The 24,826-nt window shown below is 37.1% G+C and overlaps 2 protein-coding genes across 5 annotated transcripts; one reads left to right on the plus strand and one right to left on the minus strand.

Annotated features, from left to right (window-relative positions):
* Positions 1-607: 607 nt before the first annotated feature.
* LOC131039790 (serine/threonine protein phosphatase 2A 57 kDa regulatory subunit B' beta isoform) lies at positions 608-24,401 on the plus strand. 4 transcript variants are annotated; one of them, XM_057972626.2, is made up of 5 exons: positions 608-1,115; positions 2,040-2,095; positions 2,188-3,845; positions 23,393-23,690; positions 23,809-24,401. In XM_057972626.2, exons 3-5 carry the CDS (start codon positions 2,529-2,531, stop codon positions 23,823-23,825), a joined length of 1,632 nt encoding a protein of 543 aa, XP_057828609.2. In that variant the 5' UTR covers positions 608-1,115; positions 2,040-2,095; positions 2,188-2,528; the 3' UTR covers positions 23,826-24,401. The 4 variants fall into 4 exon arrangements, with proteins under 4 accessions (XP_057828609.2, XP_057828608.2, XP_057828610.2 ...); XM_057972625.2 differs by having other exon boundaries at positions 23,393-24,401; XM_057972627.2 differs by lacking the exon at positions 23,809-24,401 and having other exon boundaries at positions 23,400-23,774.
* On the minus strand, positions 19,549-20,217 carry LOC131039791 (dehydrodolichyl diphosphate synthase 6-like). Its single transcript, XM_057972628.2, has one exon. It carries the CDS (start codon positions 20,134-20,136, stop codon positions 19,564-19,566), a length of 573 nt encoding a protein of 190 aa, XP_057828611.1. The 5' UTR covers positions 20,137-20,217; the 3' UTR covers positions 19,549-19,563.
* Positions 24,402-24,826: the final 425 nt, after the last annotated feature.

The raw sequence follows: 24,826 nt of genomic DNA on the forward strand, positions 1-24,826 counted from the left end.
TGTCACATTTAATTACATTTCTAAGCTCCAAATAGTTTAGAAGATTCTTAAATTTTATCTCAACTACATCATTAAAAGAGAGGTGACAAAGAATTATATATTTGTTTGCTCCAATATTTCAAAAAAAAAAATGTGACAATCTTTTTAGAAATTGATTTTTTTTTTGCTACAGGTTAACTTCTTTTGTTAAGGCCAAATAAAGGTTATCAATTGTATGACATAGAATTCCTTATATATAACCATTGGTATTTTAAAAATATGACCACAAATTCTTGGCCTATAAATGAAGGAATCTACTAAGGTATTGAATGTGTAATTTATTAATAATGTTACTTCTTAAGAGTCTTAATGATGAGAATTCTAGTGGTTAAGCCACAAGACCTCTTCACTATTCAAATTATCTGGATACCTAACTATTTTAACGACCTTCTTTACTTAACCTTCAATCATGATTATCATATATATATATATATATAAATTTAAGTCTTTTCCTTCTCTAAACAAGTCTACTTTGTAATGTTATTTATAATTTCTTAAAGACTTAAAAAACATATAATTTATCATATAAAAATGAAGATATTTAAAAAAAAAATCTCGCCAATATCTTTCTTCAACCAGTCATCTGCAAACCTGAAAGATAATTTCTGAACGAAAAAAATAGCAAAAAAAAAATTCAATTTCAATTTTGAAGGACTGTTATCATGTATAATCCTTAAAATTTTAGAGAATAATCCAAAATCTCCCACCTAACAGCAATCTCGAATGCTCCCAAATTAGAGAAGTTCAAATTCACACGTGGGCACACAAAACAAAAGTGTGTGCTCGATTCTCGTTATTGTGTCTCCCTATAATTTGTCTGGAAGAGTCTCAACCACAGTTTCTCCATTAAGCTTGGGCTGAATATGCCACCTCAATAATCCCACGGTAGATTTCTCAAAACAATATCCGACTGATCGATTAATTCCTTTTATTCCACGACCATTTTCATACTTCGAATCCTCGTCGGCTCACCAGATCAATTGGGACTCACGGAATCCATCACTATTTATTTCGTTAATTCCACTCCTGTTATGGTAGTCAAGATCGAACTCCTAAATTTGGATGCTACTTTACAGGTAAATTCAAATCTTGTACCTTTTTTAAACTGCAAAATCTAAACTGGGTTCGATCGCAGTTAATCTCCTTAATTTGATAAGGATAACATTACTGTTGTCAGCTTTATTGAAAAGATTCTCTAGGGTATTGAATTTTGATACATAAGTGATTCCTTCTACGCCGCCAGTTGTTTTGGAATTGGGTTCTGTTTTTTTTGTGATTCAGAAGAAACCCAAATTCTGTTTGATGCCCTTCCTGTGTCAGATCGAAACATGTTTCCCATTTCCGGATTTGAAACCCTATGCAATGAAGCTTACTTGAAAATTTGAAATACTCCGAAGTTGGGTTTCCTGTTCAAGACTCAGGTTTTTTTTTAATTGATTTCTAAATTTTAATAATTTTCCTTAAACTGGTTTCTAATATTCTCCCTGAAATTTGATTGATTAATTTTCAATATTAATGCCTGAGAGTGCTTTAGAAAAACAGAATTGGCACCCCCAAAATAACTTATTTTTAAATGAATGTGAAATACTTGAAACCCATACCAGTTGAGTCTGGGCGGGGACAAGATCTGTATGGGGTTCTGATATTTTCTCACAGACAATATCAGAAATTATGCCCCTGATGTTGTGTTTCTATAGCCGTGATATTATGATGTATATCTGTGGATGAAATGGTTGACATGTGAGATGCAAAATCAGGTCAAGCCTAGGCTTCGGTTGAGCTCCAAGCATTAGTTTCTCGTTTTGTCGGGTCAAAGAATTAGATGTTATAAAATTAATTTCCATCTTATACTTTGTGGGCATAAACCCTTAATCAGTTGTGTAATGTTCTGTACAAATGAGGTCAAGGCTATACTTCGGTTGAGCTGTTGGCGTTATTTTCTGTTTGTCTGATCAATGGATCAGGGGCTTTAACGATAAGCTTTAACTTTCGTTTTACAGGTGTTGCACATAAGTCTTAGTTAGCTGGGTGTCCGTTCTTCACACATAAGATCAAGGTAATGCTTGGTTTGAGCTGCTGGTATCCTTTTCTGTTTATGTTATCAAGGTAACATAGTTTTTAACTTGCATCTCTCTATGCTGAATTTAGGCCAAAGATACAGATCTGTACGGTTTCTGAGGATTCAACACAGCTGAAAAGCCATAAAATTATTGATGGACCGTGTTTGATAAAGATGATTGTCTCTAATGAAGGAATATTTTTTAGTGCAAGCTTTGGAAACGGTTCAAATTGGGATTTGTGATTAAGAACCAAATTGTAGCCTAGTGCAAGGATCTAGATGGCTGCAGCATATAGGTCTGAGATACTACTGACTGCTGGTCAGGGATGTCCATTGTAATTGTGTCATCTGAAGTATACTTTATGTACAGAGCTTTCTATTCTTTTAAAGACGTTAAAACCACAGCATCAGCTTAAAACACTCTATAGAGATGTTTGCAAAACTAATGGGCAGGCGGCTAAGTCGCAAGCCTGCAAAATCTGAGACCAATGGAACAGGGGTGCCTGTACATTCTGTGAGAGTTCTGGACGAGCCCTCAAAGGTCTCCGTGGAGAAGGTGACTTCACCTGCAAGAAATGGATTAAGCTCAGTGAATGCCGAGCTGCTTTCAAATGTTGAGACATTAAAGTCAGTAGAACCTGTAAATAATGACATAGGCAGTAAAGTTGCTGTGGCTCTTCCAGTCCCTACTCCTGGCTTGCATGCATCTCCAATGGAAGTGAATGACATGATGGATATGATAGGTGATGATTTATCTCCTGATGATTCTACCGTTGTTAGTACAGTCACTGTTGAAAATCTACCATTATTAAGAGATGTTCCTGTAGCTGAACGGCATGATCTATTAATAAAAAAATTGAGTCTTTGCTGTCAATTGTATGATTTCTTGGACCCCAAAGGGAATGTTACAGAAAAAGAGATCAAGCGGCAAACCTTACTTGAGATTGTTGACTATATCCAGTATGGAGCTGGGAAATTTACAGAGAGCATTCACAGGGATATTGCCAATATGCTTGCAGTGAACCTTTTCCGTACCATGCCTCCAGCATACCATGAAAGCACGGGATCTGAGAAATTTGATAGAGAAGAAGAGGATGCCTGCATGGAACCCGCATGGCCACATTTGCAGTTAGTGTATGAGGTCTTCTTACAATATATAATTTCTACAGAAACAGATCCCAGAATAGCAAAGAGGTATATAGATCGCATCTTTGTGATGAGACTACTTGACCTGTTTGATTCTGAAGATCCCCGTGAGAGAGAGTATTCAAAGACTATATTGCATCGCATTTATGGGAAATATATGATGCACAGGCCTTTCATACGGAAGGCAATCAACAATATATTCTATCGTTTCATTTATGAAACAGAGAGACACAATGGTATTGGAGAGTTGCTAGAAATTCTGGGAAGCATAATAAATGGTTTTGCAATGCCTCTCAAAGAAGAACATAAACTCTTTTTAGCAAGAGTTCTTATTCCTCTGCATAGGCCGAAATGTATTTCTTTTTACCATCAACAGCTATCATACTGTATCACTCAGTTTGTGGAAAAAGACTACAGATTAATAGATCCTGTTATCAGGGGTCTGTTGAAATTTTGGCCTGTCACAAATAGTCAGAAGGAAGTTATGCTTCTGGGTGAGTTGGAGGAACTTCTAGAAATAACTCAATCCCCAGAATTAGAATGTTGCATGGTCCCTTTATTTCAACAGATTGGCCGTTGCCTGCAATGCTTACATTTCCAGGTTTGTAATTGAACTTTCCCTAATTTATTTTTCATATTGATATTATGAAAAATATTGATATTATTTTTCATATTATGGTCCAATAATATTGCTAGATATTGGCAATAGATTCTTATATATTGATATTATTGCAATAGATCCCTTTTTTCATTATGCAGGCTGTAAAAATGCAATTTTTCGCTCTTTGTTTTTTAATCTGCTCTATTTTTTTCTGCAACAAAACAGAATGCTTATCAGGGTTTTACAAGTACTAAATAATTATGATATCTTTAGGATGGTCAAGGTAATTGATGAAGAGCAGCTGAATCAAACGAGGCATGAGTAGAATGTTGGAGCTTTAATTTTCAACATTAGGAACCATATTCTATTTCTTTATGAGATTGTTTTGTGCATTTTGTAAACTTTGCATCTTGTGTATGTATGGTGATAGCAAGAGCACCTCTATTCATTCATTTCTTTGTTCAAATTAATGATTAGGAGTAGGAAGATATGCCAGTTTATGAAGACATATGACCATAGTTCCTTTGACTCCCCACACCTTCACATCAATTTACTCTCTCAACTTTTCTGATTCTCTAGAATGCAAGCAGAGATTATACTTAGTTTCAAGAAAGTATAAAAAGTTACAATCCTAGATCTTCCAAAGATGGATTAATTCTAAACAATCTCTTTCTTTGAAACCATGTTAGAATTAGCTATGGAGGTAGCTATCCCAAGATCAACATGCCTAAGAGCTAATCACAAAAAGACAAGAAGATCAACATGATAGAATAACAATAATATAGACAAAGGTTGCAATGTGCATACAAGAGAGAGTGTGCTCATATAGGAGCAAGAGGTGGGTGTATGTAGGATACACCACCAAGAGAAGCAAATGTACAACCAATTTGGGATAGTAGGAGATTGATTCACATGTGTGCCCATCTCCACCAAATTAGGAAAGTACAAGTGCCAAGTAAACTTAACCAACTAGATGCAAAAAAGGACCCAAATGGTAAATTGAATGATTGAACTAAGTCATTATCAGCAATCTGGATTATATTTCATATAATCACAGCCAGCTAGTTTACAAAAACCTAATCTGTTCACCTTATTTATGTTGAAAAACTTGATGTTGTAGCATCATTTCATTACGTATAACAATGTCGAAAAATCAAGAACTACAGCCTCATGGTTGATTGTACTTCATAGCAGCTAGTTTCATTGGCTTCGTCCACTTTGTAGCTTGACATTTGTAGTGGGTAGTGTGTAATTGATTTTGAGGGTTCAAACCTAAGTCACCAGGTTCGATCGAATTTGAACCTTGAAGTTCGAAATTCGGCGAACTTGAAAAGCTATGCAAAAAATCGATTAAACTCGAAAAAAAAATTAGGTTTTGTTAAAGTGTTTTTTTATTTTTTTGGGTTTGCGTTTTAGGGTTTTCTCGTGGATTTTATAAAAGGGCAGCCGCAGGAGTTGCAATCACACCCACGCGAGTTGCTAACGGAGCCCACTCTGCCCGACCGCCACGCGAGTTGCCGAAGGAGCCTTGTCTGCCCGGCCGCAGGAGTTGCTCGGCCGCCACCAGTCGGCGACGCCACCACCTCGCGTCACCACCAGTCCGTGACGCCACCTGCAGTCCGTGACGCCACCAGCTCGCGTCGCCACCAGTCCGCGACGCCCACTGTAGTCCGCGACGCCACCAGCAAGCATCGACACGTCCGCGACCTGCACAGGTAGGCCGCCATTTTTTTTAAGTTTATTATTTTTTTTTTGTTTATAATGTTAATGTTTAAAAATTTATGATTTTATATTAATAGTTTGTAATATTATATTATATATTTTTATATTTTTTAAATTTTTTTTAGGTTTAATATTTTTATAAACAATTTAATAATGTTTATTATAAATTTTATTATTATTTATTTAATAATGTTGTTTATTTAATATTTTTTTAGGTTAATTAATAGTTTATACTTTATAATGTTTATTTATAAATTTATAATGTTTATTTTTTATAATGTTGTTTAATATTATTATTATATAATTTATAATTTTATATTAATGGTTTTTTATTATATTGTTTAATATTATATATTTTTATTATATATTTTTAAAAGGTTGAAATAAAAGTAGTGTGTTTTTTAATTTTTCTTTCCAAACATGCAGATTTTCATTTAATGGCTCCTCCCAAATCAACTTCTGAGGCATGGAAGCATGTGACCCAAAATGGAACTCACATCAAATGTAACATATGTCAGGCAAATATTATTGGAACTTTAACAAGGCTTAGGGACCACTTCCTTGCTAATACAGGGGGTCCAGGTGGAGGTGTTCAAGCATGCATAGGTGCGACTGCAGAACTTAAAGCTATTCTAGAGAAAGAGTTGGCTGCTTCAACGATAGGCAAAATGAAGAAGGCACAAAAGAAACAGAGAATTGAAGGAGATATATCTAGATTCACATCTGCCATGTCTTCCTCTTCTGTGCAATCCGAAGCGGCGAGTGTACCAAAACAGAGTGGAACACTAAACAACTTTTGGAAACCAGTAGAGAAACAACAGGTGGATGATGCAGTTGCTGCTTTGTTTTATACAAGTGCTATTCCATTCAATGTTGCGAGAAATCCTCATTTCCGTAATGCAGTTCAGAAAATTGCAGAGTTTGGCAAAGGGTACACACCCCCAGGTTCAGAGGCTATCAAGACAACTCTTTTGCAGAGGTCAAAAGATAGAGTGACTAAAAAATTAGCTGATGTCAAAGCCACTTGGAAGGAAACAGGTTGCACTATATTGAGTGATGGATGGTCAGATATGTGTCAAAGGCCATTGATTAATGTTTTGGTGTCTTGTCCTGAAGGTGTTGTGTTTTTGAAAGTCATTGACACCATGAACCACAAAAAAACTTTAGAGTATATTTTTCAAATATTAGAGGAAGCCATTCTTGAAGTAGGGATGGAAAATGTGGTTCAAGTGGTAACTGATAGTGCAGCAAATTGTGTGGGAGCTGGGAGGCTGATTGTAGAGAAGTACCCACAGATATATTGGAGCCCATGTGCAGCCCATTGTCTCGATTTGTTGCTTCATGACTTGGCTAAATTCCCATGGGTAAATGAAGCTATTCATAGAGGGAGAGCAATTGCAAATTTCATACGGAATCATCGTCTCACATTGAGTATTTATAGGCAGCATGCATCAAAGGAATTGTTGAGGCCTTGTGAAACAAGATTTGCTTCATATTATATCACTTTGAAAAGAGTGGTTGAAGAAAAAGCAGCTTTGAGGTCTGTTATATGTTCCAATCAATGGGAAAGTTCAGTGCTTTCTAAAGGCCCCAAGGGGAAGAACATAGAGCAAATCATCCTAAACAGCAATTTCTTGGAAAGTGCAGCAAAAGTCTTGCTTGTATGTGAACCAATTGTTGACGTGCTTCGTATGGTTGATGGTGACACTCCTTGCCTTGGCATGCTTTATGAAAGCATGGACCGGTGTAAGGAATCTATTCAAAAAGCACTAAATAATGAAGAAGTAGAATATATGCAGATATGAGAGACAGTTGATTGCAGATGGAAAATGATGCACACACCTTTACATGCAGCAGCTTGCTTTTTGGAGCCTAAGTTGTTTTCTATTGATAGAAGGGGTGATAATGAAATCATGGCAGGGCTTTACCAAGCCATTAGCAGGTATGTACCAAATCCAGAAATTGCAGCACTAATCAGAGATCAAAGTTGGCAATACAAGAGAGGAGAAGGGATGTTTGGAGGGGCAGAAGCCAAATATGACTTGCCACGTATGTCTGGATATAGATGGTGGATCTCTTATGGATCATCAGCTCCTGAACTGCAAGAGTTTGCTATTCGAATTTTGAGTCAGGGAGCAAGTTCATCAGCTTGTGAGAGGAACTGGAGTTGCTTTGACCACATCCATTCCAAAAAGAGGAACAAATTGCTGACTAGAAAGTTGGGAGATCTTGTCTATGTTCGCGGCAATTTGAAATTGCTGATGAACAAATCAGCAAAGAACACTTCTTTACAACAAACTCTTGAAGGCATAGCAATGCCAGATGCAGATGAGCCTGACTTTGCAGATGATGAACTGAGTAGTGATACAGATGATGATGATTTGGCATCCCAGCCAAGTGCTCTTGATGACTTAGAGTTATTTTAAAGTTCTAAAGTTTTTGACTGTTATTGTACCTTTTTGACAAAAGAACATCTTTGCAATAGTGAAAGCATATGTTTCCTACGGTTTATATTTTATAAATGTGTCATCTTTTTGTAATGATTTCAAATCTATTTATCAATGTTAAACTATTTACGCAAATTTATAGATATATTACATATATTTATTAAATTTTTTTTAAAAAATTACATATGGCGAATTTAATTCGAATTTTATACATTTCGAATTTTTTCCGCATCGAACTTCATTCGAATTTCAAAGCTGTCGAACTTCGAATTCGAATTCGAACCTGGTGACTTAGGTTCAAACTATGAAGTTGAATTATGCAGTAATGCACTATGCAGCATGCATTTTAATCAACAGTCTCAAAATTAATGAGAAATCAATATTCATGCTGTACACTCTCATTTGCTCTCATCCTATCTGCATGGAATGGCTTTAAATTTAAGAAAACATTAGTTATTTTTCTCTCCTTTTTTCTTTGAATTATTATGGGGACATAATTGGTAAAAATTATTGTTGTATTTACGAATGATCATGAAGATCATTATAAAGAATTACAAAGAATACAAAATAGAAAGTTTCTAATAAGAAACTAAAATTACAATATCTTATATTATTGAGCATTAATAACTTAGGAAAATATAATATTAATACCCTCCCTTAATGCTCAATCTATCAACTACACCAATAGACCCCTTGAATTTTACAAACTTATCTGGATTGAGGGGCTTGGTGAGAATATCGGCTTGCTGCTCCGCTGTAGGAACATACATCAACTGAATGGATCCGTCTTCAACCAACTGTCGAATGTAATGACAATGAAGCTCTACATGTTTGGTTCTTTCATGGAAGACTGGATTCTTGGCAAGTTTGAGAACTCCCTGATTGTCAGAGAACAAGGGAGTCGGACTTGCTTGAGATATTTGCATATCCGCAAGCATCCGATGAAGCCAAACTGCCTCACAAGCTGCCTTAACTGCTCCCCGATATTCTACTTCTATCGAGGAGAGAGTCATTGCCTGCTGCTTCTTACTAGTCCAAGTGACTACATCGGATCCCAAACTGAACACATATCCAGAGATTGATTTCCCGTCATCAACTGAGCCTGCCCAATCTGAATCTATGAACCCACTGAGTCTAGGATCATGACTCCTAGTGTAAAGAAGTCCATAATCAGAGGTGCCTTTCACATAACGTAGCACACGCTTTGCTGCTACCCAATGATCAGCCTTGGGGGCTGTCATGAAGCGTGAAATGTAGCTCACTGCAAAACTGAGATCAGGTCTAGTAATAGTAAGATAGATGAGATTGCCCACTAGTTGCCTGAATTGTGTTTCATCTACAGGAGGAGAATCAGTCTTGGCTGACAACTTCAAGCCAGTCTCCATAGGTGTGGAAGCAGGTTTGCAATCCTGCATTCGAAACTTGTCAAGCGAGTTTCTGGCATACTTAGACTGAGAAATAAAAATGCTACCATCAGTTTGCCAAACCTCAACACCTAAACAATAATGGAGAAGCCCCAAATTTATCATATCAAAATCCTTGCACAGATCCTATTTGATTTCTGCAATCAAATGTGCTGAACTGCCAGTAATGATCAAGTCATCCACACAGACAACAAGATAGACAATATCATCACCAGAGTGTTTGATATACATGTCAGAAGGGCAACATTGAAAACCATGAGCAACCAAGTACTAATCAATCTTAATGTACCATGCTCGAGGAGCCTGTTTAAGCCCATAGAGTTCTTTAACGAGTCTACATACTTGATGTTCTTTGCCGACAACCTTGAAACCATGAGGCTGCGTCATGTAGACTTCTTCTAGCAACTGACCTTTCAAGAAGGCACTCTTAACATCCATCTGATGGACTTTCCATCCAAACTGAACTGCAATAGCGAGAAGAAGACGAATGATACTCATCTTGGTAGTAGGAGCAAATGTCTCCTCATAATCAATGCCCTCCCACTATGTGAATCCTCGAGCAACTAATCCTGGCCTTGTACTTATCCAAGGTACCATCTACATGATACTTGACCTTATAGATCCATTTGCAGCTAATGGGTTTCTTCCCTGGAGGAAGATCAGAGAGAACCCATGTGTTGTTCTTCAGAAGGCTCTGGTATTCGGCGTCCATTGCCTGTTCCCACTTTGGAATCCCTTTTGCTTCGGTATAAGTCTGAGGCTCATAAATACTATGAATGTTGGCCATGAGAGCAAAGTTAACTGTATTTTGTTGCTTGCCCTTATTTCTGGAAGATCTACCCTCAATGAGCTCATCAAGACGAAGATCACTAATGGTCTTAGCTAAACATTCACTATCTTGCTCAACTTGTCAATGGTGCCATCTTGCACGTTTTCCAATGCATGGAAAACGAAAATCAAAGAAGAGGCGATAGCACGGAATAGAAAGCACAAATCCCAATGTAGAAAACAGAGGCAGATACAAGTACAAACTTCAAAAAAAATATGAAGTATGATTGACATGGATTTCAAGAAATTTTTTTGACTGACCCAGAAAAATCCGAAGACAACCCATAAAGAATCTGAAATCAGAATTGAAATCCGCTGGCATAAAATTTGAGGCATGGAAAACGATGCACCCACAAAATTCTGAAAACAACCCAGTTGAGCACTCGAAAAACCTACCAAGAATCTGCAATCAAAATTTTTTTTTGACTTGATCTGAAGGGTAAAAGCTGGCGAAAATATCTTTAGCGTTTGGTTTGCCAAGATATTCTTGTGAAAGATATTTCCTTCTATGATCTTGCTTATCTCTCAATTGAAGTAGAACTAAATTCACACTAGTTTTAAGTTTAACTATTTTTTTTGGCTTGATTGACTTCTACCAAAAGATATTTTTGATTTGTTTTTGTAAGAAATAAATGAAGATTTCCTCATCTTTGAGCAACAATACTTGATTTTCCCAATTTTATCCAAATAATATCCTTAGAATTTGAGAATATCTTCATCTTTTGGGTTTGCGAAGATATTCTTGGTAAAGATATTTCCTTCTATGATCTTGCTTATCCGTCAAACGGAGTAGAATTAAATTTCAACTTTTTGGCTTGATTGACTTATACCAAAATATATTTTTGATTTATTTTTTAAAGAAATAAATGAAGATTTCCTCATCTTTGAGCTACAATACTTGATGGCTCTTCTCATGATGGATCCACGTGTGGGCTTGCAAAAACTACACCACAAAGATTGAGCAGAACAATATCTACCATAACTTTATTAATCAAAGACTGATTTACTTCAAACTTCAATTGTTTGATGGCATCTTTACCTACTTTGTTTTCCTGATTCAAATGCAGAGTTTTGATAATTTAACCTTTATCACGGGCCTCATTGCAACACAATTATACCTCCCAATGGATGGAAGTGCAAGAATTTTTCTCATTCACATTAGAGTTGCACTTTGGCTCCCTTTCTTGAAGGGAAGTCATAACTTTCTTCTAGATTATAGATGCAATTCAAGATGTAACTTCTAGCAAGTCTCATTTGTTTGACCATCAACATTGGAATTCCCACAATGTCTCTTATAGTCATGTTTGGAAATAGGAGTAATATCATTATGCTTACCTCTCCTTTTGCTTTTCTCTAAATTAAAATACAACCATCTTCTTGTTTTAAAGTATTTGTAATGTTTTTGATCTCTCTTCATGTCCATCTCAAGATAATGGACTTGGGAGCATGCATCATTATCTTTAGGCTTGCCTAACAACATAGTTCATTCTTACATGACAATGAAAGCCTCCAATTTACTTGATCGCAGTGTCATAATCTTGAACAACTTTGTTAACTTGCATAACTTGCATGTATATTCCTACACACTTGGCCTTGTCTTTCCTAAAATAATGCCTACAATAAATCTTTTTTTTATATCATTTAAGATAGAATTCGATTCTTAATTTCATCCCATTTAGAAATTAGTTGTAATCTTCTTATCGTCAACAAAAGAACATAACTCTCAAACCAGGAGAGTGTAGGACTTTGTAATGACCCTGGCTAGACCCAGGTCAGTCAGGTCATTTATTTGCTTTTCCTTAAAATAAATAAATAAATACATAAATAAACTTCTATTGGTCATGCCAAAGTGTTGTAATTATTTCATTGGCTGGAATTGAGTTTGTTGTAACAAACCCTAATTAGGGTTTTCATTGTAAAATCTTGGCCATTGATATCAAATTGATCTAAGCCATTTATTGTAATGAGCTCTCAATATAAAGCTCAGGCTCCTCATTTTGAAAAGGTTAATAGCGAATAGTTAGTAGCAGGAGGAGAATAGAATACAAGATAGAATATAAGTTAGAATAGAATAGGAGGAGAAGAAATTGTTGTTGAAGACTTGTAAATGAGATACTCTTTTCATTGAAGTTACATTTCACCATAAGTCTCATGGTTTCTACTTCTCATTTTGTTTTCGTGTTAATTAGATTGAATTGAGGAATTTGTTGAATGCATTTATGTGGAATCCGTTTAGTCCATACCACTAACCTCTTGCTGATTGTAAGTGTGCCTTGTGTGGTCAACTGGAATGATATGAGCCTAACTTCAAATTGTTATGCATCTGTTGTTTATGCATCAACTTGGATGATAATCAATGTTTGATGGTAATAATTTTTAATATTTTTGAATTATCCTTAGAAGATTGCATTGAGCTTGTGTCAAATTGTTTAGGTTGATGGTGAGACCTCGCCCAATAGGATTCCAACTAATCATTCAACTATCTTCTTACATTCTAGGTCTTAGATGTTGATTGTAATTAGGGATGGCGGATTCCAATTGCCTTGGGCAACATTGGAATCCGCCTAAGGGGCCAGTCCCTTCTCCAACGTATAGGGCTGGGCCCTATACCTCATGGCACATCATAAAAACCCCACGCTAATCCACACCACATAAAAGTTAGCATGCCAAACAAAATAGGGCCAACCCTATATATAATGCATTTCGGATTAAAGGGAAAATAATATAAATTAAAATAGGGCCAACCCTATATATAGAATGCATTTCAGATTAAAGGGAAAAAGAATATAAATTAAAAGGATAAGCCGACATGAACACAAGCCGACATACAAGGTCAATGCATCATATAAATAAAGACACTTCTCACCTCAATAAAAAACATTCATCTTTCATTTTCATCCTATGCGAAATATATGGTTCTGCTAAATGCAAGTTAAAGAAGGAATGTTATATCTGTCATTACAGCGAAATACTTCTGTTACATCAACAAACTACATCTGCTAGTGAAAGTATGAAATTCATTCATGTGAAAAGCGAACTGAGGTTGGAGGAGAGCAAACTGAAGTTGCAGTCCATCAAAGAGCTGACTTCACATATTACAGTCCTAGGGTTTGAAGGGTTTGAACCTGATTGCTGTTGGAAGGGTTAAAGGTGCAGATGTGACTACTTGATGCTTGTGAAAGTGCAGTCTTGTGGAAGACATTATCAGTCCTAAATGCAATCACCTTCAAGTATATGAGATAAGTGTTGTAACCTTCATATAAATATAATTCATAATCAGATCTGAGGATCTTTTCAGGCTGGGTTTTTCCTCCTAGGAGGTTTTCCCAGGGTAACCGTGTCTTGTTCTTATTTTGTTCCCTTCCTTGTTCTTATTTTGTTCACATATTAATTTAGTTAATAATTAAAGTCTGATTTTCCGAGTTTAGATTAATCTGAAAGTGTTAAAATTCAACATTAGAATAGACTCTCTCAACCCTTTCCTTTTGCCCTTTTTTTCAATTCAAGTTAGTTTAGGACAAAAAAGCATCACAAGATTGAAATATCAAATGATCAAGTTCCAACGATTCAAGCATTCGACAATTCAACGTAAGTCCCCTTGTGAGCAATCACATCAACCAACTGTGCTTATCCACACGTAGTGACCCTACATTCATGAACCTTGGAGTCTTCTCAAGTGATCCTTAAGCTAATCTTCAGCATTTGAGAGATTTTATTCAAGAGAGGATAAGATACTTTTGGGTATTTTATTCTGTGTTTGCATGTGCCTAAAAACTCATCAACACACATCACATTTGAATTTTTCAATATTTATAAAAAAGGTAGAGGCCATGGTTTCAATCCTTCACAAATTTGCAAAACCACACAGAAAAAGCTACCACTACAGTGAAGAAACCTTGATCACTTTCTAAAATGCTTCTTCCTATGTACAAAACCAATAGCTCTAATATCAAATGTTGAGAAACAAGGTGAAACTATTGCAATAGAAAACTTATTAAAGTGTACACAAATCAGAAATTTATCTCTTAATAATTGGATTATCATAAAAGATTGTGTGTGGAAGCATAAAGCAACAACAAGAATAAAATCAACAAGCCACAATGATACGGGATTTACATGGAGAACTCCTTTCAGGAAAAGATCCCACTAGAGAAAGTGGAGAGGTATGTATTAATCTTTTAATAAATATGGATACAATATCAGCACACTTACTCTATGCACTCTAACAACATTCTAGTAGTAACTTTGTATTTATAAAATATAATAGCAAACCATTATCTCACACTTCTAATATGTAGGCAAAGAGAGAGGCCAACACCACATATGGTTTCACCAAAACAATGGATACCAAAACCATGGTATCATGCAAAAACCCCACACTCACCTTGGCAAGCATCTTCCAAGAATAGTAAATACAGTTAATGACAACATTGATATCACGTGGGTTCAAGGAATGAATCCTCAAATAGAAAACATAATTGCAAAGAATCTTTTGACTCATAACTCCTTGATTCCTTCCATCCTCAAGTGTAGCACATCATTTTGGAGTCCCACTAGCTCATTTGGGTTCTATCTATTATGGCAAGATTCTTCGCTCCTTTGGCACCTACAATTGGAAATATGCCTTAAATGAGTCCAAAGTTAAATTTAATTGTCACCATAGTGCTCCACCTTTTTCATCAATGCATTTGTTAATTGGTACCGAAATTTTAGGAGAATCTAAATTATAAATTATTTATCCAATTACATTGTAGGCATCCAAGTACACCTTCGAAGAGTGTTAGAGATGTAAAATATACATAGGTTTTGCAAGTTTAATGATACCTTAACCTAACACTCATGGACTTGTGGCTGCACCTTTCATAACTCTTCATTTGCTTTAGAGATGTCCATGGAAACTCCTAGCTTCCCCATGAGAGCCTCCAATCTTCTCTTGTTCGTCAAGCTTCCTAGTAGATTGAGAAATGCTTACCAAATCCCATTCCAACTTGATTGAATCTTGCTTCATTGTCTTTTCCTTTGTTAGCTATGATTCTTACCTCACTAGTTGACCTCTAGGTGTTTATCTCTTGCTGCAAAGTAACCAATTTACCTCTCCTCTTGCATTAGTTCTTCTAAATTCTAATAACATGCATCAATCTGCAAAATGGTCATACTACTTGAAAGCCACACAACACAATGGACATGACTATTCTATGATCTCTAATTAGTAAAGAAAAATGATAAATAATTATGTTGACTGTATGGTAGTGCTCGTTAACCATAGGCAAACACCAGATCTGTTGCCTTCCCAACCATAGACGATAAGCTCTTATCGTCACCCCCGAGCACACTACATGTCCTTCATGTTGTTGAATTCATATGTAATGATGCAATCATGACCTTGCATATATATGAATCAATACCTCCTAATAGACCTCAAGTCGGCCATATACTTTTGGCACCAAGGATAGGGTCAGACCTATATATTACAAGTTACATATGAGTCTCCCTTAGTTGCAAGTTACATTTAACTTAATTACAAGTTACACACAAGTGGTTCAACCAAATAGGGCCTGCCCCAAATTAGACTCATACAACTGAGATATCCAAATGCCAAGGCCGATAGGCCACTTGGCATTTTGTGCACTAGGTCGGCCCTAGAAGGGATCCGACCTAGCTACACAACAACACTCCCTCTTAGCTAGGGAGGATTCCTTCTGAATAACCAAGTCACATAGTGACTACCACCATGGCTACTCCCATGAATAATACGTTCACCATAGCTACTCCCAGAGGGTGAACAAGCACATCATGGAATTTCTTCCATGATACCCACCATTCCTATTCGCAGAGGATGTGCTCACCATGCCTACTCGCAGAGGGTGGAAGAGGGCTTTCACTTGAACCTTCTCCCAGAGAAGGGTGCATTACCACCATGCCTACTCGCAGAGGGTGGCTCCACCATGCCTACTAGTAGAGGGTGGAATGAGGGCTCGAACCTTAGACTTCTCCCAGAGAAGAATGCATCTCCACCATGCCTACTCACAGAGGGTGGAACGAGGGCTTTCACCTCAAACTTCTCCCAAAGAAGAATGCATTTACAAGGGATTGCACCTCGAACTTCTCTCTCTCAGAGAAGAACTCATTAACAAGGGCTTGCACCTTGAACTTCTCCCTCACAGAGAAGAACCCATTAACAAGGGCTTGCACCTTGAACTTCTCCCTCACAGCGAAAAATGCATTAACCAAATCTTCATGATGATGTGGCTCCCTCTGAGGTTGAAATGTCAGGCTCCCTCTGAGGCTGAAAAACAAGCTCCCTTTGAAGTAGATATCAACCTTCTGACCTCTTTGTCCAAGGTTACTTCTGTCGATATGTCAGACTCCCTCTGAATGCTGATTCTTGCTCTTGAATGCAATCTCTGATTCGTCCTCGAAGCATTTCAGAGAGAGATAATGATAGTCAGGGGAAATGTCAATACATGATTCACTATTCAACGATGTAGCATGACTTAATGAAAAATTCATGAACATTATTCAAACATAAAGAGTATTTAGCTTTTATAATTTTGCTCAACAATGGAATTTCCATTCACTTGGATTGATCACATCGAAGCACCTACTGATGATCTAATGGCTGCATGGCCTTTGGCCCTCGCCATCACTCATCATCTGTCCACAATATCTGCTCCGTGCATAGCTTAAGCATCATCTGAAGAGCTGCCTTTAATACCATCCACAACAAAGTAATGGACCAACCACATAAATGCGACAGAAATCGACCTGTAGCAGGGCGTGCCAGAATACTAAGCCCAATCTATAGCCTTCCACCCATCCCAGCCTGGGTTGGGGGATCTTTAGTTCGAGGGGGAATTATAATGGATCATGGCCAACTATAGTTCTCCATCCCGCCTATCCGAGTTTCCTTTCTCTCCAAATAAAGTTTCTCTGAGAAGTAAAAGCCAAATATCTCTGTATGTCTGCAATAATTATGTTGTGGAAATACTGAAGATCATTGTATCTCTGTAAAACCGAATGTCGCCAAGAAAACCTTTTTCAGGTGAAATGTAGAGATTCGTTCAAAATGCTCTGAATCTGACTTCTATTCTATAATGCTTCTCCCAGAATGCTTTCTCAGTTCTTATACTTCTAGAAACATAATATGTCTTTATTATGTACACAAATTTCTCAAGATAGAATGAAATGCTCACATACTCCACAAAGACTGCAATCTTTGTCCAACGTAATGATCACTCACAACAATCACCTCATTCTTAGAATGGCTACTCATAAAACAGAAGTGCTAACTACTCATAGTTGAGTCGGTTTGCAACCAACTATAACTGCCATTAGTTAATGATCAGTTATACATTGCAGTTCGATACAACCAAAAAGGAACCTTTATCCTTCACTGAGAAGTATGCTTATTTATCATAAATGAAAACAAAGAAGTTTGTGGTTAACCACTTTAACAAACTCAACCAAAACAACTAATCAAAAAACTGATTCATGTTTTGAAAGTTAAAGGTTGATCAAGTTTACTGCTTGATCTTCAACAGTATGCACTGAAAATGGAGTATTGAACTAAGGTTATTCCAACCATTATTCTTCTTTTTGTGTCACGTGTAATCAATCCAGACATTAACCAGTATTGAATAACATATATTTCAAATTTGCCTGTGAACACGAGGGTTTGCAACCAACACAAAATACACCAAAACCCGATATGAAGCCAATCAACTGTACAAATTCCAAAGCATTTGCAGAGTACACATCTTTATAATGAATTCATCAGGTAACATGTCTCTGTAATTCAATAAGTAATTATCTCTGTAACACAACACTTTGACAGCACATAATATAACGTATTTTGTTCTAAATTTTAATATTGTATTAAAGCCAAGTTCAGGGGTTTTCTTAGGAGTGCACAGAAAGTGAAGTTCATAAAAATGCCCTTGAACCAATTGTAATTGAGACTGACCAAAAGAATGAAGAGTCGTGAATCAATATGCATAAAAAGTTTTTTAAATGGCATAAGGATGAATTGGTATGCTGCAAGATCTAGAAATTTGTGGACCCTTGTCTTTGGTAAGCCAAGATCGAGTTTTCTCATCTCTATTACCAGCTACCACTGAAAATGAATTTCTAGATCTTGTCTCCCATCCTGAGACTCCATAGAACATAGTAATATTTCTCCGACATCAAAGTTATCAAATTCAATTGAAATAACTTGAGTTACAACCCAATGAATATGCAGGTCGATACAATGTCTGAATTCAATATAATGCCCTATTAATACCAACTGGGTCACAGTCAAAAGGGTTTAGGGCTAGTGGTGAAGAAGTACAAGTATGCCACTGTAAGTCTAGATTCCATTCCCACATGCTGTCAAGCAAGTCTAAGATACCGGTTCTTGGCAAAATGGGCTGGGTCTGGGTCCTAGTTCTTGCCCGGTCCCGGTTCTCCCCGGGTTCTCCCTGGGTTCATCTCGGGTCCTGCCTAGGTGGTTGGGTTCTCTTTGGGTCCTGCCACGAAGGACCCACAGAGAACCCAACCACCTGAGCAGGACCTGGGAGGAACCCAGGGAGAACTCGGGCGGACCTAGGAGAACCAAGGCCCGTGGGTTCCCAAAAACGGGGCCTACGGGTCATAAAAACACAAAAAACAATTAAAAAACACCTTTTAATATTTTTTTTAACATCTAAACCCTAATTTTGCCCCTTATGATGCATGAAATGCATCAAAACATATATATAATTTTGATGTTTGAACATATATATAATATATGTATACATATATATATAAAATAAAAATGTATATATATATATATATGTACGGACATGCCCGTACCCATACCCAAGAAATTTTTTTTGTCAAATCCATACCTGTATCCGTACTTGAATCGGTAACTTAGGGCAAAGTGTAGTAACAGTGCTGCACAAGGCCAAAGGAGTTGAACTTATGCGAAAGCATAGACCTGATTCGAACCCTATATGTTGTCATTGGGAATATAGGCCCAAACCCACCATACGTTCCCTAAGAGATACACACTTAATGTCTACCTAAACATTTAAGCACCTAAAAGATAAACAGAATCTAGGTCCTGACCATATTGTCCTATGAGAATGGTGATTTGACTATGAAAACCAACAATTTTTATAATCGATGTTTGTCCTAACATTTAGGAAATCAAAATACAAAAACATAGTCTGAGTCCTGCTCCTACTCTTATGTAAACAATACTTTTGGATTTATGAAAAGAGATATTTTATAATTGAAATCACATACCGGGTAGGAACATGAGGAACCCAATAGTCAAAAATCCAAATGCCTGAGATTAGGGTAGGCCCTTTGGTAATCCAAAACTGCCCTAAACAAATGCCTCTCAATATCATCTATTGAAACGCCCATTTCAAACCTCCGGCCGGCTCCTGCAACGGCTTGCATTATTTCCTTTGTAGAGGTATATGCAATGCATACATTCAAAATTGCTCTGTTATTGGTCATGGTGCGTGCCATGACTTTTTCGACGGTTTGGTGGAGGCTGGGGGGCAGAAGATCTAGTTTTCCAAGCAGCCAAACCCGGATGCCGAGCTGGTTTACTAGGCTTTCCTTCTCTAGGAGGGCTTGGAGCTTTTGATGCATCAATTCCTTGAGCGCTTCCACTTCCTCTGGCGAGCGCCTGAAATTCTGGATGCTGAAGGCGTAGATTGTCACATATTTGATGCCAAATTCATAACAATGTTTAAGGCTTTGCATTAAGCTTTCTGCTCCGAATTCATGGCCACTTTTCTTTGCCATGTGCTGTTTCTGCGCGAATCTGCGATTGCCGTCCATTATTATTGCAATGTGAATGGGTATAGGACCGCCCATTATTATCCATGACATTATTTTTTCGTATTCCACTCAACAGCCAAAGCCAAAATGAAGACAACCACCTCCAAGGAAATCCTTTGCCTGCGATTTCCATTCGTACATTCACAAATTCTATAATTTTCCACTACTAGCAATTCACTCGACCAAACACTGCTGCTAAAAGAATTTTGAATTGCCCTACCCTAGTTGTGAAACGCTAATCAACCCGAAGATGGGGCATTTTAATTTTCAGCTTTAAAGACAGACTCTCGAAGTCGTGTCTTTGGTCAGCTGCCACAGTAGGATGGATTTGTCACGCGAGGCAGACACTATCATGTACGAATTGTCGATGGGTGTCGCATTGGCTGTCACCTGGTTTGAGTGCCCCTCCATTGTGGCATGCAGTACCAGTGCTTCTGCCACGTTTCCTTGCTTGACCAAAATAATTCTTCTTTCTACGCTAGTTTTGGTTTTCCCCTTGCCTCTCCTCTGTGTGGTGTATTGAACTCCCTCAAAAAACACAGGATCTACATTCAAGCGGTTGGGCTCTATAGAAGGAACCCGCTTTGATACCATGTTGATTATATGGTAGTGCTCGTTAACCACAAGCAAACATCAGATCTGTTGCCTTCCCCAACCATAGACAAGAAGCTCTTATCGTCACCCCGAGCACACTACATGTCCTTCATATCTAATGATGCAATCATGACCTTGCATATATATGAATCAATACCTCCTAATAGACATCCAGTCGGCCGTATACTTTTGGTGCCAAGGATAGGGTCAGACCAATATATTACAAGTTACATATGAGTCTCCCTTAGTTGCATGTTACATATGAGTCTCCCTTAGTTGCAAGTTACATTTAACTTAATCACAAGTTACACACAAGTGGTTCGCCCAAATAGGGCCTGCCCCAAATTAGACTCATACAACTGAGATATCCAAATGCCAAGGCCAACAGGCCACTTGGCATTTTGTGCGCTAGGTCGGATAGGTCGGCCCTAGAAGGGATCCGACCTAGCTACACAACAACAAATTCATCAATCTGAATCACATCACTTGGATGAGCAAACTTTTCTTAATAAACCGTGAATTTGTGCTTACAAATGTGCTGTTTAAGTATTTTAAATAAAAAATAGATTTTTGTATTCATGAACGATAACAAACATGAACTGAAAACACCTCAAGAAAAGAGCATAAACACAAGAAACACTAATTTGGGAAGAAACCCTAGATAAATTATCTTTGGAGGCTTGGAGAACCTAATTTGGGAAGAAACACTAGATAAATAAAACCTTTGCCTTCTCTTGCCACTATCTCTTTGCATTTCAAGTTAATGTCTTTTCACAAGGCATTAAAGGACACAATCAACATCTTTACAGTATCGTTATTCTTGCAATTGCTTTGCAACTTGAGTAAAATGCATGCTCCTTTATTACACTCAACTAAAATACTCTCAATCAACACCCCAATCTTTGCATGAAAGAATGGAAATGCCACATGATGACTTCCTAAATGTTTATATATGCAAACCCAACAAGAAAGGCTCTGGAAAGAAACCCAGTGAACCGGAAGAGAGAGCATTTACAATTTTTTCTCTTCTTTATCTTATACAGGAAACATCGCCTTATACATTATGGCAAGACTGCAAGGATTTTTTTGCAATAACCATGAACTTTCAAAATCTCTACCCTTATGTCTCTGCCAATCTCATCATTTTGTTGTAGACAAAACTGTTTTTATTTTTGTTCTGTGCCTCAGAAATTTAATTCAGTTGTGTTTGAGTCCAAGGTGTCTGGATCACCTAATAAACGTTTGTAATTGCCGTGGACCTCTGTATAAATCTGCAAACTTTGTGTTGTTGCTGAGAATCATCAAATTAGGAATGTTGGGTGTGTTTCAAGTTATATACATAATTGATTTGACTAGCATTTAAGAATATTGTCTTAGAGGATTCGATTTGGATCGCATGTTCCATTAATAATAAACCAAAGATGTTCATTGTATTGTGAGAATAGAAAATACCATCTAAAACACCTTAATTTCCTGGTTGACCTGCATGCCTTAAATTAGCAATAGATATAATAATGTAGCTATTTGCTTGGTGCAATATGCAATCCACAGCTCCTAGGTACAGGTAATCATTGTTGAACACAACTAAAACAAATTGTAAAATGAAATGAACTGTCAGAAAAGGTGAAGTTGAAAAGCAATCAAAGTTCTTAATTTTGAGTTTGGAATGATCTTGCACCATCACCATCTTAAGTTTTTTGGTTGTCATTTTAGAGGTTTTGTTATAAAGTTTCTATTGAAGTGAAAGGTATATCTCCAGAAACTGGGTTGTAATACACTAATAGGATTTTCTTTGTCTGTTGATGCCTGCAACACGTCCTCGTATCCCCCAAATCAGTCTCCGGTCAATGCTTCTTGTAGAAAATTGGAAACCAGGAAGTTTGTGTATGAACAGATTGGATTTCATTGTTCATCATTATGACCACTGCTTCCCTTCTAGGTTCTCTTTGATCTGCAATCACATCCATTAAGTGGTGAAATTTCCATCTGGTATTTAACTGCTACTACACCTTAGTCTCCTCCCACTTGTTATGCAATCTTGCGTATCTAGTAATGATCAAATTCTATTGGCAAATTGACCAAATCAATTGAGAAGAGAAAATATTTAATGCAGTTCCAAGCCAAACTGAAACATGCAATCACATATCTTGGATGCATTGGAGCTGCTCATTCAGTTAGTAGATGTTACAGCCAAGTATATCTCAGAATGCTACCGTAGGAGGTGAAATTTTCATACATATCTTTTCCCTGCAGTAAATGATGGGCACCAAAATGATACAGGATGGAGGTGGTTTGTAATAACATTCAAGTTCTATTTTTAAAACTTCCACATTATTTCCTTAATTTCTGTCAAAGTCGTTTTGATCTCCCATAGTTTGGTGGCATTATTTTTTGTAGCCTTTGTCCTCAATATAATTAATATCAGCCCCATGGAAACATGGATAATGTTTCTTTTATAAGGGTCTAATGGTATGCTTTGGTTTCCTAGTGTTTCCTACTTGAATTTTAAATGATAATTTTGTTGATCTATATCTTGAAGTTATTTATTCTGCCTCAAGTATGGACCAATTGTCCAATTTCTTGAGAAATTGTATTGTTTGAGAAGTTCTTTGCATTATTATAAGATAATTACCAGCAAAGTTCCAAATTGTTCACCACTTAAAAGCAGATTTAGTTTCCTATTTTATTGGATTCTAACAGAGCAGAGTGGCAGGTAGCAGAACGAGCTCTTTTCTTTTGGAGCAATGATCACATTGTCAATCTGATAGCACAAAATCGAAATGTTATCCTTCCTCTCATTTTTGAAGCACTAGAAAAGAATACAGCATGTCATTGGCATCACTCAGTGAATGGCCTTACAATGAATGTAAGGAAAATGTTTATGGAAATGGATGAGAACTTGTATAAAGAATGCCAGGTGAAGTTCCAGGACAAACAAAACAGGACAAGAGAAAATGTAGAGAAGCGGGCAATAGCCTGGAAACAGTTGGAAGCGGCAAGTACATCCAAAGGTATCAATGAAGAGGAATCTATAATGAAGCTTCCAGCTAGCTGACATACTCTGACTAAGCAGCTGAAATTATGTTTTGAACCATCTGACAGACTATGACTAATGAAAATTTTACACAGGAATTTTTATTGGATGACTCAATTATGCATTCATCTTTTGATGCATTTTGTAACGAGTGTGATTGGGAGATGGGATGCCATACTGTTCTGATTGAGCTGGAGAGGATCGAAGGACATTTGCAGTTAGATGACCTGGGGCTTGCTTTGCTAGGCCAAGAGATTCCGGTTCATTAATTGGTGTGTTATATGATTTATATGGTGGCCTTAGGCTTGCTTTGCTAGTCCAAGAGATCCTGGTTCATTAGTTGGTGTGTTATGATTTAAATGGTACCAACAATTTACTTTTGGAAATTCTTTGGAGGTCTGAGATCTTTGCTCTAGCATTTCCTAACTGGATGGAGGACTGCAAGTTTGAGTACAAATTCATGAACAGCTTGCACTACACTCCCAAACATGTAATTAAGCAGTAATTTGCATTGAGGTAATCGTAGTTCTCAACCATCTCTTTTAAATATTGTCTGGAACAAGAGGCTTCATGAATAGGGGTGTGCGATCTTTCAAAATGTATTATTATTTGCCCTTGTACTTTAGTTATTGGTTCATATCAATGGTTAATGATTTTATTGAATGAAAATAACATTGATTTCTCATAATCGCAAGTATTTAGTCGCTACTAACAAACAAATTAGTACTACGGACAGCTGATAAATTGATAATTAGCCTAGGCTTAGTGATCCTGTATAAAGAAACGCCTACCAAACCTTTTAGACATTGAGCCCACTGTTTAAAATGTACCCATTTTCTCCTGGGAAAAAGCTGGGGCATTACTGAGCAATTATTGGATCTCCATGAATTGCATAGGACGGTTCTTTCTTATGATTTTCAAATACATATATGAAAGTGAACACTATGTATATGTATGGTATGCTATCTTGCTTAAAATTTATGTGTTTATGTCCTGTGCAAACTTTAACGTGAAACGTTCAACACTTTAAATGATGAGGCTGATTAGTCCATTGGACCTGATTAGCCCATGAGGCATTTTAGTCCATTGGACTTTGTATTGGAGATGCAGTTA

This window comes from Cryptomeria japonica, chromosome 7 (genome assembly GCF_030272615.1).
Source record: "Cryptomeria japonica chromosome 7, Sugi_1.0, whole genome shotgun sequence".
Classification (NCBI taxonomy): Eukaryota; Viridiplantae; Streptophyta; class Pinopsida; order Cupressales; family Cupressaceae; genus Cryptomeria; species Cryptomeria japonica.